Below are 16,051 nucleotides of genomic sequence, written 5' to 3'. Positions count from 1 at the left end.
ACATCTACCACACCACCAGCACCATGTCAAAGGCAATTGAGAAAGGGGCATCCCAGCAGCGCAAGAAGCGGTTCACCGCGGATGAACTGAACATGTTTGCGGACACTCTGGCTGAGAATGCAGAGGTGGTCTTTGCCAATGACCTGAAAAGAGCAGCACAACTTGGAAATCTGGGAGCAAGTGTTCCAGAAAGTCAGTGCGGTAGGCACCACCCCACGCACAGTAAAGGACGTCCAAAAACATTGGGACGACCTGCGCCTCAGAGTGCGCAATATCTTGTTGGCCAACCTTGAGGCAGGGCCTACTGGCGGTGGCTCTAACTACCCAATAAAACTCAGCCGCTGGGAGGAAACCTGCGTCAGCACAATTGGGATGGAGTCAATAGAAGGTGTGGGAGACATGGAACATGGAGTCACGTCAATGGCAGATGGAGGTGAGTGTCCTAAGGAAACACAGTATTGCAAAGTCTGATAGTCCACCAATGTGACCAATGTGACCGTGCCATGAGGCAATGCTTGGCCCATTACACACACATGGACCCATCCCTGCCCAGATGCCGTCCCCAGAATTTATACATCCACATACATCCACATACATGCAGCATGCATATGCCATACTTGACACACCACAGACAGGGAAATGGCATGCGTCACACTGCACGCAGCCCACAACATAAAGGCCTGTATGCCAGAAGAGTCATCAAATGTGTACAATTGCACTAATACCATTGTATGCATGATGCATGTACAAGCATCACTGATGCTGTCCCTCTTATGGTCCCCCACAGCCCAAGATACCGACAGCGATGTAGAGGACTCTGCAGCACATGCCACCACACCTACCAAGAGGGCCAAGACCAGGGAAGAAACCAACAGGCCTTCCACCTCCAAGGGCACTGGGAAGGCAGATCTGCATCCGAGGAAAAAGACACCATTGGATGCCAGGGTACAGGGCCGTCGTGGGTCTTCCACAACTCCACGTCACAACTCCACGTCACAACACCTGTGGAGCCAGTGGCAGATGGGACCCTCTCTGCTGCTACCAGTTCGGTTGGGGAGGCAGCTGCCACTGCGCCACAGAGTGGGGATGAGGTCCTTTCACAAGGCGATGTCTGTGTCCCTGCGGAGGACTCCCACTCCATGGAATTCCTTGGCACACCAAGCCCCTCACAAGAACACCAGTACGCACCCATCTGCTCAACCGATGGCACCTCTCATGTCCAGTTGAGAGGAGAGACTGTAGCAGAGGCCTGGAGCCCCACACAGGACACACCTGAATTGGGCCCATTGTCACACCTGCCATCCACCTCCACAGGGGTCCGGGACGGGGAGTTCAGGATGACACAGATGGAGATGTGCCAGCAGGAGCTGACTGGCCTAGTCAAACAATGTCACTGATGGTGATGTGATGAGGAGGGAGGCCTGAGACAACACTGCGGTAATGAAAGGGGCCATAGAGGCGAGCACACAGAAGATATGTGAGGAGCTGTCGGCTGTGCGGCAGGTCCTTGGCAGGATTGCAGATGCCATGCAGGCTCTGCGTCCTGCCCTGACAGTTGAGCATGCACCCACGGGGTCTTCCTCGAGCTCCACGTAGATAAGCCCCCTGCGCAGGTCTGTGCGCACCATGCGCCGCCCCAACATGCCACCCCTGGAGTCAGACACAGGCCATTAGTTGGAGGCTCAGCCTGCATGTGCACAGCTATGGAGACTCGAGTGCCATAACATTGCACGCCATGTGTGTGGGAGTTGTGGGGGGAGGGGGATGGGGGAAGGGGTGCGTGGGGGAGTTGAAGGGGTGTGTGGGGGAGTTGTGGGTGGAGGAGGGGGTGGAAGACTGGGGTGTGCGGTGTAGGGTATGAGCACTTTTTACTTCTTACTGTTAAATACACCCGTTGTGTACCGGAAAAAATACTAGCCTGGACATTCCTTATTGTTTGTGTCATTTATTGGATTATAGTGCATAGTGTCCATGTACTCCCACACCCAGTGCCCTCAGTCCCACATTCATGGCGCCCATGTCTCTTAGAAGTATTGGCCAATCACTGACTGGCGCACAGCACGTCCCTCCTGTGCATTGCCACCGTGATGATGTGCAACCACATCTTCATCATCATCACCTGGTGGTTGCTGTTCAATGTCAGGGGGCAGAGGCTTGTTCCGTCGGATGCACATGTTGTGCAGCATGACACATGCTATGATGATCTTGGCCACCTTCTCATGCCTGTAGACTGGCTAAGACAGCGAAAACGTGCCTTCAACAGGCCAAACGTCTGCTCGATGACCACACGGGTACGGGTATGGGAACGATTGTAGTCCTCTTTGTGCCTGTTCTGCGGGTCCCGGACAGGGGTGAGGAGCCACGTCTTCAAGGGATAGCCACTGTCACCTGTATGGGTGCTAAATAAGGTATGTGTAAGTCAATTCCTGAGGGACACCTGTACGTATCACACATGCCTGCAGATTTTTGTTGTTCACATGCACATGTCCCTGGTTGTATGCATACATTTTACCTTGCCACAATGTGTGCTGTGCCATGGTCTTATGGTGTGGGTTGCGTCTTCCAGTTGATGCAGGGGGTACACTCCCTTGATGTTCTGCATGCACTGTGGATGTATTCCGCTGTGTGTGTGTTATCATTATGTGATGTGTAGTGATTGGTATAGTTTTATTACTGGCAGCGTTGCCAGGAGTCTCAGCATTATTTGTCATTCAGCGCTTATTCTTTCCATGGTGACATGCAGCGCTACTGTGCTGGTGGCCCTGTGACAAGCAGCGTATACCCATGGTGGAATTGATTTGTGCACTCTCATGGGTGCTTGTCCTGTGTTGTGAATTGCTGCGGACATTTACATTGTGCATACTCGCAGCATGTTGCAGGATTGTGTTAAGGAGGGTGAGGTCTGATGATGGGTGGTGGACATGTTGTGGGATGTGGGTTGGTTGTAAGTTAGGCATGCTGTAATTGGTGTGCAGCTTCCATCATTGCAATGGGGATTCATGTTCAGTTAGGGATGCTTTGGGGCACAGTATTTTGCGATGTGGACTTTGTGCTGTCACCACACCAATGACGCCTTGGTGGTCATTTGCCATGCCGTTGACTGCCATGTGCCTGTCATGCAACTTACCAAGCAGCCAGGCACGTCGTCGCTCCATGTAGCGTGGAGTTCCACAGGACCATTGAGTCATGAGTTGATCTGGGAAATCGGGCACAACAATGTGTGATGATCTTGATGGAGTGATATAGCTTACGATTGCAGTACACCACCTCCGTGGCATGTGGGACCACCAATTCTACATGGGTGCTGTCAAGTGCACCAATACAATTTGGCATGCCTGCCAGTGCATGGAAGCCAACTTTTGTGTCAAATATCTCTTGGGCAGTCCGTGGTAGGGTTATGTAGTTCCTTGAGTGCTTCAGGAGGGCATCCAGCACTTGGTTCAGCATGCGAGAAAGTAAGGGTTGTGATATGCCATGCATGTTCCCCACTGTGTGCTGGTAGGTGCCTTTGGCCAGGAAGTGGAGCACAGACACTACCTTCAGTAGAGGGGGGATGGCGGTGCGCACTTCAATCAGGCTGACAATGTCGTCAGTATCATGTCCACAATGGTGGTGATGGTGTCCCGGTCCAGACGGTACAGGGTGTGGATCTGCTCAGGGGTTAGGTTGAATGGACTGGCTCTGATGCGAGGGATTGGGGGCTGCCTGCGTGGTACCACTGGCTGTACTGGTGGGGCTTGCTGGGCCTGTCTCGCCCTCCTTCTCCTCCTGCGTCTCCTCTGTGGTGCCTGTTATTGTTGCTGGTGTAGCAATGCAAGCATGTCCTCCAGCCCCAATATTGCTACTACAAGTGGAATAATTTTGGTCTGGGAGGGGGTGTGGTGTGTGGGTGTGCTCCTTTTGTGCTGGGCCAGACGCCATTGCCTCCACCTGTGCTGATTGTGTGCACCTGTGGCAGTTGGGAACACTGCACATTGCTGTTTGCGGGTGGTTCGTGATGCCTGGTTCCCGGTTTCCCTTATTACCGCCTTCCTGATGCTGGTATTTGCATGTCTGCATGACTTGGTACGGGGGAGCACAGTATCAGCGGTGGCGCTAATACCGGGTTGTTGAGTCGTAATAGCCTGGAGCGGTATGCAGTGCCGGTAATCCCTTACCAGCATCATTTTTCCGTTACCGCCAACCTCGCAATGACCCCCATAGTCTTTAAGACAATGTTGTATGCTGTCGCGAAAGGGGGATCTCTCAGTGCTTCACTTCTAAGCCTCTACGTGGGTATCGGGGTGCTAGGGGGCCTGTATTGCAATTGTAATCTAAGTGGAGCATGATCCGATAGTACCCTGCCTTCATACTGGGCTGATTTGATGTGCCGAGACTCTTCCCACAAAAAAATAATCTATTCTTGTGTGCACTGCGTGTGGTGCAGAAAAGTGTGAATAATGCTTAGTCTCTGGATGGAGGGCTTTCCAAGCATCCACTAAAGCAAAGGAATCCAGGAGCGTCTTCAAGGTCCTGGCAGGCGACGCAGGTCTAGTATATTTGCTGTCCGATCTGACTAGTATTGGGTTCAGCGTGCAGTTAAACCCCCCCCCCCCCAGCCCATAACATGTTCCCCTCTCGATAGGGGCCTAGTCTTGGGTATAAGGTCCAAAAAAACTCAGCCGCGCCATGATTAGGTGCATAGGTATTGACTAGACATGTATCCACCTGTTCTAAGAGGCTCTGTACTAGTACCATCCATCCCTCGTCATCCTTTTTAACATGTGTAACCTTAAACGGCACAAAAGGCGCTATCCATATTATTACTCTGCGAGCATAAGAAGAATACGTGGAACCAAATGTTTGCCCTTTCCATTTACTCGTTAGCAAGGCCTGCTTTCCAGACGTAAGGTGTGTTTCTTGCAAAAAAGGCAATATCGACCTTGTTCCTTACTAGGTATGTAAACACCCCATTTCTTTTTTACAAAAGCATTCAAGCCTCTCATATTCCAGGTAAGTACATTTATAGTTCCATCTCCTACCCTCCAAACACCCCTTCTTAATAGTCCCTTAAACATTTCCTGCCAACTTCTTTGTGCCTCCGCGACAAATGCAACGCTATTCATCCATTTCAACATACTTGCAGGCAACACAGTTAACCCCCCAACTTTCCCCAATTTGCCTAACTAAATACAACAGCCCAGCTTGGTTGCCCGTACTCAGGCTTATCCACTCCCCGCAACTCCCCCATACTCTCCGGCCTTGGCCTGGCAAACAGCAGTCAGGCCCACAAACAAGTGCCCTTGAAAGAAAGGGCATGGTGGGCGCAGCCATGGGTACAGGCTCTTTTCCTGTTCAATATGTTAACTGCTAATAAATCCTGCCGTAATAAAAGGAAAAACAAAAACCCCCTCATACAAGCGACTAGGATTTATGTGCCAAGTTCATGACCCATAATTGGAGCCCGTTGGGCCAGAATGCCATCTTCACAGCGTTCTGTCGGCACAGTCTTCCGGGGAAATCATTCAGACCAAAGCACCTTAGTTCTCTGTCGTTTCAAGTAAGGTGGTGCACTCTTTGCTTCTTCCGTTATCTTCCCGGTCCTTTCCACCAGGTCCAAAACTCTGTCCAACCAAGCCTGTGCCTCCTCGGGGAGGTCAAAGAACCACGACTTGCCCTTGTGTATTATCTTAAGTCTCGCTGGGTATATTAACATATATTTCAGTCCACCTTCCCGGAGTCGTGCTTTGGCTGTTCTGAACTGCGCCCTACTCTTCTGTACTTGAAACGTATAGTCGGGGTAATTGTGAGATCCGCAGATGCTCTCCTCAGTGCACCTCCTTGTCTGGAGTAAGCCAATATCTTTTCTCTGTCCTTATAGTTCAGTACTTTTTGCAAAATTCAGCCTTGGGGGCACTCCGGAGGGGGGGGGGGTCGCCTCGCCAGTGCTCTGTGCGCTCTCTCGATCGTGAAGCCCTGTGTTAAGTTCCCAGGTCCATCCCCTGGAGCAGCATGTTTTCTATCGGGTCTGCACCTTCCTCTCCTTCTGGCAGGCCTACTATTCGAATGTTATTCCTTCGGGCCCATCCCTCTGCTTCTTCCGCTCTGTTTTCCAATAGACTGACCTTCTGCTGCAGCACATAGACATCTTTATGCGCGTCTCGGAGCCGCCCCCTGTGTTCTCTTGCACTTGTGTTTCCAGTGTAGAAGTGTGCTCTACTAGGTTCCATACATCTTGTATCAACAGACCAATATCCAGTTGTACTGCTTCAATCTGCGTCCCTAATGTAGCTTTCAAATCCGCTATAGTGAGCATCACCTGATTATGCAAGTCTTTAGCACTTCCTTCTGTCTCCTGCGCCAAATCCATCTTCCCTCCTGGATCCTGCTGCTTGGGTTTGGTAAAGCTCTCCAAGGTTGGCTGATTCGCCTTCGCTTTAGGCATCTTGGGAGGCATCCGGCACGCTTTCCTTTTCTCCACCGACCACTGTCGGCCACGCTGGTGCGCCAGACACACACTATCCACTGTATGCGGCTGCGTGTGGCACCCTGTCCTGCCAATCCTATACTGACGCCAAAAGTGTCGGGCCCACTGTTCCTTAGCGGGGGCGACTTGTAGTATCCTCAAGGGGGTGGGTGCTCACCCCTGTTTCCCACCACGCATGGGCTCAGCGACGCTTCCTTGCTGGGGGCGACGTGGCGTATCCCCAGTTGCCCACTATCTCACGCAGTCTACTACTTGTGTGACCCTCTCATGCCGACCATCAACAGGCAATCTGCAGGCTTCCATCCCGCCTTTCAGTAGCCCGGTGCTATTGGGGTCTTATTCTGCTGTCCGTCCCCTCGCCTGGATTCTGTGAGTGTCTACTTGCCACAAGAGCTGTCGCCTCACTGTGGAGTGTCTCACATATACACGACAGTTCATGTAGGGCAGGGTCCCCTCTCCATATGTCTTTGCCCTGCCCGGGGTACTGCCAAATGCCTCCTTTGGCCAATTGCTCATTCGCACCTTTTTTTTACAATTGGCCTCTTATTAAGCCTTGTCCCCCCTCCATAATCTGTGAAGTGGCATCAATTATATAATGTGTTTCAGGGCTTCAGCCCCTATGTAAATGCCTGCATAGGCGTATGTTACAGGCTGTGCTTCCTTAAGTTGGGGGCCACTCTTATACTTTCACCCCTCAGCCCGGGTTCCCCAATGTCTTGCCAGATGTTTAATTGTCATGTGAGTATTTATTTCACAGCTGATGAAGCAGGCAGCTCCATTAGTAGAGGCCGCCTACTTGCTCTCGCTGCTGCGGGCCAGGCGCTCAGATGTCTTCCAGTGCAGTTATGTTTGCTCCAGCACCCTCCCCTCTAACCAAGGTGGCAGGGGCTCCCGGAGCACTCCTCTGCCCCGGCGTACCTATTCATGTCACTGCCGCCGCCCGGGCTCTCCGATATCCCACAGCTCCGAATTGTGTCTGCTCCAGCTCCCTCTCCCCGTACCTGCGGATGCGGTTGTCTGCGTCCCAGGCCCTTCCACAATACCCGGCGGGCAGGCTTGCCTCTGGTCACTGCTCCGTAGCCCCGGAGGGGGGGGTCTCTTCCCGGTCTCCTGCCGCCACCTCACAGGCCCCGTTCGCTCCCGTCCAAGCCGCACTTCCTTCCCGCAGCTGGCATTGCAAGCTACTGCAGGACTTCCACCCTTCTTGCTCCTGTTGCAGTTGCTACAATCTCGTCCCTCCTCCTTGCCACGCACCGACCGCAGATCTGTAGACGGCTCTGAAATCTGCGCTCGTCTCTTCTTATAGCCTTTTCTTTTGTTATGTCAGCGCCATCTTGGGTTTATGACACCTCTGAGGGGTCCTCTTCTTCGCGTTCCAATCTACGCTCTGTCACACTGTCCCAGAGCCCTCCTTCCGCACTTAAGGGTTCCTGCAGATACTCCTCTGCTTTTGAAGGCTGAAACGGACCTCCCTTCTTGTTTCAGGTAGGATCTTGGCAGATCTGGCAAGAGCAGTGCGAGGAGCAGCCTTACTCCATCGGTTGCTGGCCACGCCCCCCCACCTCAACAGCATTAATATGCCGACCGCAACCCCACAGGAAGAGAAGATTCAAGAAGAGGAAGGAACAAAACCAACACCCTTCACCCTTATGTCACAAAAACACAAGGGCACTGCAAGCAACCACATCAGAACATAGAAGATGAAGCAGAAGAATTTATCATCAACCCAACAATCAACCTAACAGATCATTTCAGCAAGGAAGCAGAATACACAGAGCACCAACCAATTTGTGACCAAAACAGAGAAGGCCAACGAAACAACCACAAGACAAAGCGAGGATTAAAAAACAATTTTAACTGCGGCAAAAAGATCCACTGCAACCTAATCAACGCCAAATCAATGTCCAAACATGCCAGAGATTTTCGACCACCTATGGGCCGATGGTATCGACATCCTATTCATAACTGAAACATGGCTAGACAACTACAAAACCACATTGCATAACTGCATCCCTGACAACTTCAAGTGGTCACAAGTAAACAGGAAAAACGAAGTTGAGGAGGACTGGCAATGGCATACAAGGAACACCTCAAAATTAAAACTGATGAACCACTAAGCATCAAAAACAGCGAATCCTTCACCTAACGGCAAATTCCAAAACAAACCTCAAATTCGTTCTAGTATACAGACCACAAAAATATGATACAACCTTCACCAACGCATTTGCTGAAGCCATCACCAACGTAGCCATCGAACAGGAACTCCCGATAATCCTCAGACTTCACATCTAGTTTAACGAAGAATGCGCTAACTCACAAAAATCACAAGCCAAACAACTGAAGATGATGAAACTACATCAGCTAGTCAAAGGAGCAACCCACGCTGCCGGACATAAGCTAGATGGAATCTTCTCCAACAAAAACCTCATCACCACGATGCCACCATTACAGATCCTCTGGAGCGACCACCTCGTCATTCCCTTCGTGATCACACTCCCCACGACAACAGCCAAGCAACCCAACAAACTGCAAACTATCATGAAAAGAAACTGGAGGGCCATCAGAGCTAGCAACCTAGCAGAACTAGAAACCAACAAACCACCACCACCACCAACAACAAATCTGGACGAAGCTGACCTCGAAAGAAAAACAGAACTACTTCATAAATGGATTTCTGGAACAATCGTCGGGATCTCAAAAGAAAATCCTTTAACCCCATCAAGGAATTGTTCATAAACAAAATGAGAAACCCTCCTGGCTGCAACAACACAATGATGCCTTCAATGAAGCTATGCAATGACTTTGCAGACCACTTCAAAGACAAAATCACCACCGTCCAACAGATCATACAAAGCAGACTAATCGACTACAGCATGCAGCCCATCCAGCCATCCGAGGATCACCAGAACAAACTCTGAAGCTTCACTCAAATATCAGTGGAGACATTCGTCAAGCTGGTAAGCGACAGCAACAAAGCAGGCTCCCCCATGGATCCATGCCGCCCAGACCTACACAAATCAATCCTCACACAAGGAACGCCCATGGAATACTACAGAAACCTTTTCAACCAATCACTTTCAGCAGGGAAAGTACAGCAATCATTCAAATCGGCATACATCAAGCCGATCCACAGCAGGAAACGTGGAAGACCTCCAACTACAGACCCATAATCCAACATCCCCTACCGAAGCGAAACTACTCGAGAAATATTTCTACAGAGTAACACAACAATTCATAGAAGAGCACCGACTGTTGGACAAAGCACAATTAGGCTTCAGACCCATGAGGGGAACAGAAACGGCACTGCTGTCAATCCGGGGCGATCTAAAGTCTAATGCAAACTCGGACAAAAGCACAGCCCTAATACTACTGGACCTCTCCGCAGCATTTGACACAGCCAACCATGAAATCCGTATCTGGAGACTGGAAGAAATGGGAATCACTGACAGACCTACTATGGATTAAATCCTTCCTAGCAAACGGAACAGAGACCGTTTGGATCAAAACTTTCAAATCTACAAGGGAGTCCACTTGCGGAGTACCACAAGGATCATCCTTCTCCCTAATCAAGAAACACGGCCTCACATGGTACAACAATGCAGATGACACACAGATCGTCTTTAAAAAACAAGATGCACAGGAAGAAAACAAAACGCTGAATGACTGCCTACAAGAGCTCTACAGCTGGATGAATACAAACAGCCTCAAACTCAACCCAGGCAAAACTGAAATAATGATCATAGCTTAAAGTGAGGAAAACGACCACAACATCCCATGGCCGACTGAACTGGGTACAGCATCGACTCCATCAACGATAGTAAACAAACCTGCAAGTCTTGATGGACAATGAACTAACACTTAAGCCACAAGTAAACATCATAATCAAGAAATGTTTGTTCCTGCTACACGCAGCAAAAAGGATCCCACTGTTCCTCTTTCACCCACAAAACACCACCATCGCACTCCGCATGTCCATATACCTAGGAAAGCCAAAGCGACTCTTAAAAAAAAATAAAAACTAAAAAAATAATTCGGCGCATCCAAACCGCTGCGGCAAGACTCGTGGTCAGACTACCATGAAGAGGACACATCATCCCAGTGCTGAAAATGCTACATTGGCTACCAATAAAAAGAGAATAAAGTTCAAAACGATGTACATAACGCACAGAACAGTCCACGGCCAAGGAGCAGAGTTCCTAAAGAAAGAAATAAGTCTAACATCCGGCAAGATCACTCAAATCAAGCATCTATCTACCTTGCAGCCTCCTTCTTCCACCTCTGCAACCCCTGTCCTCACCTCTCAGGCTCCCTTGCCAACCTTTACCTCTCTGACTCCTTTGCCACCTTCTCCTTCCACCTCTGACTCCCCTGCGCCCTCCGATGGGGACTCCTCTCCCATGGATCCCCCTCCCCCCACCAGAAGTCTTTCAAGAGTGGCAACCTGCTCCATGTGGCTACTCTCAACTCTCGCTCTGCTGTCAAACACTCCTGACATCTGCCACCTCCTTGAACTTTAGACCTGGATGTTCTTGCTCTTACTGTGACATGGTTCAAGGCCTGCTCCGTCACGTGTTTTGACACACTCCTCCCTGATGGCTACAAGATCCTCTCTGAGCCCGGCCCAACAGGCCCAGAAGCAGAGTGGCCCTGGTCTTTCCTGAGTGGATCCCTGCTTCCATCATCCATACTCCTCCTTTGAATGCCTGGTGTGCAGGCTCCCCATCTCTCCTGGCCTCCCTCTTACCTTGACCACCATCTACAGGCCACCTGGCCCAGTCACACACTTCCTCTCTGAATGGGCTGATCTCTCCTTCTCTCTCCTATCCTCCTCTCAGGTTCTCCTCCATAGAGATCTGAATATCCACCTGGACTCCCCAGACTCCTTTTGGGCTCTTTCGCAACCTATGCAACTCTTTCCCTCTCCATTCAACCCTCCGGTCCGACTCACTCTGCCGGCCACACCTTGGATCTTCTGTCTTCTCACTTGAAACTTCCTGTCCCTTTGTCAAAGGCCCTCCCAGCACTGCCACCTTCCTTCGCAGTCATTCGACCTAGGAAGAGAGTGTCAGCGGCCGCCTTTGCCCCCACCTTCTCCCTTCCACCTACCTGTGCGGCTGACTCCCATCCTGACACAACCCTTTCTAACCTTCACCTCTACATCTCAAACACTCTGGATATTCTTATCCGCCTGAAGCCTGCCAAGAGCAACTCTTGGTAGACCAAATTTGTCTGCACTGAAACGCAAGTGGAAGTAATGAGCTTTGGGGGTACGCTCTTACAAACGGGCCTGTTGCTGGCTCCAAAGGCAATACCGACTCCATCTTCTCTAAGAAGAGGATGCACATTCAAGCTGCATCTGTGTCCTCTAAGAACACTGCCAAACTTTTAAAAATCTGCAAGGAGCTAGAGTATCCTTCTCCTCCTCTAGACCCACCGAGGCCCTCTGCACGGCTCTGGCTTCTCATTTCACCACTAAAACCCAGATGATCCTTTCTGCAGTCTCCACCACTTCTCCTCTCTCCCGTTCCGACCCCTCTCAGGCCTGCTTTGGCCACCCCCCTCTTCTCCCACCCCCCCTTCCCTCCTCTAACACCTGAAGATGTTTCCAGACAAGTCCGGTCGATGAGACTCCGCTAAACAGGTGACCTCTTGCCCCTACAGAACCATCAAGGACAACATTGGTTCTCTCGCTCCAGCCTTGGCCGATTACTGTAATTACTCATTCGTCACTGGCACTTTCCTCTCTCTTTTCAAGCACTCCCTTGTGCACCCCCTTCTAAAAAAGCCTTCTGCCGACCCCTCCATTCTGGAAAACTATTGCCCAATCTCGATCACTCCTTTCTTGGGCAAACTCCTGGAGAAGGTGGCTATCTCCCAGCTAACCCTATACACTGAATCTGTTGGTTGTCTCCATGACCATCAGTCTGGCTTCAGAGCAGCCAAAGGAACGGAAACTGTACTCCTGAGCACCTGTGAAGATCTGCTCTCAAATCTCGACTAGCTCTCCCCCTGCACCCATTCTCCTCGACTTTTCCTCTGCTTTTGACAGTTAACCACAACGTCCTGATTACTCGTCTCAGTGAGACCCTTGGCATCACGGATCAGGCGCTGGCTTGGCTGACATCCTTCCTCCTGGACCGACCCTCCCATGTCCAGCTTGTTTCCTTTTCTCCACCACCTCTCTTTACATGTGGTGTTCCACAGGGCTCTATCCTCTCCCCCAGACTCAACATCTATCTGGCCCCTTTGGCCCTCCTGAGCTCTACCTTCACCTCTAACGTTCAGTGTTATGCGGATGACGCGCAGCACTCTTTCAGGCTACCTTCTGCTCCTCCTCCTTGCTCATCCCTGACTGTCTGCTATTCAGTCATGGGGCACCTCTAACGATCTCTGCCTCAATGGCAGCAAGACTGAGATCCTTCTCATTGGGACCCCTCTCCTGATTTCCCTCTCTGACTGCCTGACTCCACACTCTTTGTCTCCACACATCACGGGCCTTGCCAAGAAGGCCCATTTCCATCTGTACCTCCTCAAAGGTATTCTCCCTTTTCTCACTTAGCTCTGGTTCTCTCTAGGCTGTACTACTGCAACAGCCTCTTTCTCAATATGCCCAACTCTACTCTTCGCTCTCTTCAACTCATCCATAACAGGAGCGCAAGACTTATCCTTGGCCTCAAGCCCAGGGACTGCATTTCTCCGGCCCTGAAATCCCTCCACTGGCTCCTGGTGTCTGCGGATCAAGCTTAAAACCTTCTGCATCACCCACAAGGCTTTTTTGAGGCAGTGGCCCTCTCTACCTTCAACTGTCTCATCCCAAGTACCTTCCTCATGGTGTTGCGCTCACCTGGGTTCCACAGGGACGCCGAACGTAGCTGGACTGCAACGGTCTCCACGAATGTGACTCGTAGTGTAGTGATGAGCGACTGCACTTGCCCACTTAGTTTCGTCTGTCTGGCACGTAGTAGGGCTTTCCTAAAGTGGTAAAAATGGTAGTTAGCCGACCACGGTAAAGAGGTTTAACTTCTGTTTTTTCCGTAACCACCTTGTGTTCCCCTCATTATGTCTCACCTTATTGTTAAGAAGGATGGGCTCTCCATCCTGCGTCGGAATGCAGGGGTGCGTAGAAACCAGTTAACTTCACTGATCCCGTAATCTTATGGCAGAGTTCCAGACAACAATGACTCCAAAGTATGATGCAATGGTTTAGAGTTCAGGGTGTCTTATAGTTCACTCTTACACTTTTTCTTATATTTCTTCGTCTTGCAGAATGGCCCAAGATGGATGTCTCTTCTCCGAAAGAAACGAGGTAGCGCCAAGGTAAGAGTCAGTTTTTGCACCAAGCACTAGTCTTAGCAAGCGATATTGTTCATTCATGTGATTAATCATTGGTCCTCTCTTTATTTTGCAGGTGCGGCGCTTCTCTAGAATGAGGGACGCATGATGGTGACTAGCGAGGTCCCGAGCGGGTATTGTTCCCAAGTAAGTATCTTGAAGTGCGAATTTAAATGCCTTTTAACGGAGCGGAGCTCACCTGTTGTCTTTCTTTCCTTTGCAGATGCGGATGCTCCGAGCGGCGATCTCATCCGAGTGCCTCGCGGGATCGTGTGGATGAAAGGAGCATCGGTGAGTATCCCGCGGCGCTGCTGCTGACAGTACAGCGCGGTAACAGGTGTTCCTTTTCTTGCAGGTGCCGCGACTCCCAGATGAATGCGATGACAAATGGTAAGGCTCCTGTTCTAATCTGCTTTTCCTTTTCTCTTTTGCAGGTTCGGTTCATGGAGAACAAGACGGGCGTAGCTGCGGACAGGATGCTGGAGCTGCAGGCACGGTGAGCGTTACGCTGCAGAAGTGCAGAATAACGCAAAGCGTGTTTTGCTTTCCTGGCTTGGTTTAAATAGCCACCACGAAGTAGTCCCCAGGTAAAATAGTCCCAGTACCACACCCAAGCAAATAGTCCCTGGCAGAAAGTAATCCCTTCAAAGGCCTCACGGTGGCCTGTACATGATTTTTCCACTTGATGACCTGATCTGTCTGAAAAAGGCACTATGAGCCTGGCACCATGGCGCCAGGACTGAGTCCATGAAGCCCCTAGGCAATCCTTTGGGCCCCCATGAGTTTCCATGGGTGCCTGTACTCCGGGTAGACTGGCCTGCTCCTGATGTCTGGGGGCAGGCAACGTGACACATGGGCCCTTCGCTCGTCTACCTCTAACTCTCTCTGCGGATGAGTCGCTTCTCTAAGCAGAGATTGTGGGGGTGACACACTCTCCTCTGCAGGTGCCACCCTCTGGAATGGCCTTCCTGCCTCTCTCCGCCTTGCGCCGGACCTCCTTAAGTTCCAGAAACTCCTCAAGACCTACCTTTTTCTCCTTGTTTCTTATTTTTGTTCTGTTTTTTTTTTTCTCCCTCTCCCTCTCCCTCTACACTTGCTAACCCTCTCTTGCTCCTGCTAGGTCTGCTGACTGGCTGCCTGGTTGTCCTCTGAATCCTACAGGATGACCGTCCCCCAGACCAGTACCCCTGCACTTGCCACCTGGCTCTACTTGCACTGCTTCTTGCCTAACCTTGCACTGCCAGGCTGGGATTGCCCCTTCGGGTCCCAGCCTCCCTGCACTTAATTCAGGGCCCTGCTGCTCTGGATGCACTTCTCCCTGTCGCCTCTCCCCTGCACTTCTTGTTTGCGCACTTGCACGAGTTCAATGACACAAGGCCTAGTAAGATCGTTATCTTGACCTCCCTCTGTTTCCCCCTCCCTTGCCTTGTTGCGCCTCGAAACATTTGTGTATAGGCGAATACTAAATAACCAATCAATCCTTTGACCCTCCCTTTTAATTTATTTGATCTTTAACTTACCTGGCCCTCACCTGAAGGTACCCTGCTGTAGTCTTTTGTAGGGCCAGTCAAAATGGGTGTTTTTCAAGAAATTGATAACTGATTTATTGTTTCATGTCACTGTACCAATTTAATGACCTTCCTGATCGTGACACACTTGTATTAATGTGCAAGCTTAAGCTTCTAGATTTCCTACATTTTATTAGGTCTATTGAAAAATTAAAGTCGCCTGCATTAAAACATGGGTCGTGATTTTGTGAGGGCTCTATTAACTTTACTGCTAAATTTGTATTTTGGACAGTACTAGCTGGCAACAGTTTCATTTTGCTGATGGTTAATAATTTCTGCTACATTTTTACAATAGCTGTACAATGTTCATTTCTCAACCATTTGGTCTGAGTCATGTTATTTGGGAGGGGCAAACTGGACTGTAAAGTATCTCATTTGCATTCATCAGAGCTGCCTTTTCAAACTAGGTGCATGATTGATAACGTTTATGCTCTGTCTTTCAGAACAGGAACCCATCTGTTGCTGTATACTACACAAACCGGGCACTCTGCCACCTCAAGATGCAGCAGCATGACAAGGCATTGGCAGACTGTAAGCACGCCCTCGAGCTGGACAGCCAGTCCGTCAAGGCCCACTTTTTCTTAGGGCAGTGCCAGTTGGAGCAAGAGAACTATGATGAGGCCATTGCCAACCTTCAGAGGGGTAAGCTAAATGACCTAAAGTGGGCAATGATGAAGGCATGTTC

The 16,051-nt window shown here is 50.4% G+C and overlaps 1 protein-coding gene across 6 annotated transcripts in view; it reads left to right on the top strand.

Annotated features, from left to right (window-relative positions):
* Positions 1 to 16,051, top strand: part of STUB1 (STIP1 homology and U-box containing protein 1) — a 465,879-nt gene that overhangs the window by 18,719 nt on the left and 431,109 nt on the right. For all 6 annotated transcript variants that reach the window (XM_069646080.1, XM_069646075.1, XM_069646076.1 and 3 more), the window contains one exon: positions 15,810 to 16,008. In XM_069646080.1, coding sequence (XP_069502181.1) covers positions 15,867 to 16,008 — 142 coding nt within the window. In that variant the 5' untranslated portion in view covers positions 15,810 to 15,866. The remainder of the gene's footprint in view (positions 1 to 15,809; positions 16,009 to 16,051) is intronic.

Source organism: Ambystoma mexicanum, chromosome 2p (assembly GCF_040938575.1).
Source record: "Ambystoma mexicanum isolate Mex_15411 chromosome 2p, UKY_AmexF1_1, whole genome shotgun sequence".
NCBI classification, from domain to species: domain Eukaryota; kingdom Metazoa; phylum Chordata; class Amphibia; order Caudata; family Ambystomatidae; genus Ambystoma; species Ambystoma mexicanum.
This window is presented reverse-complemented; position numbering and strand designations above follow the sequence as displayed.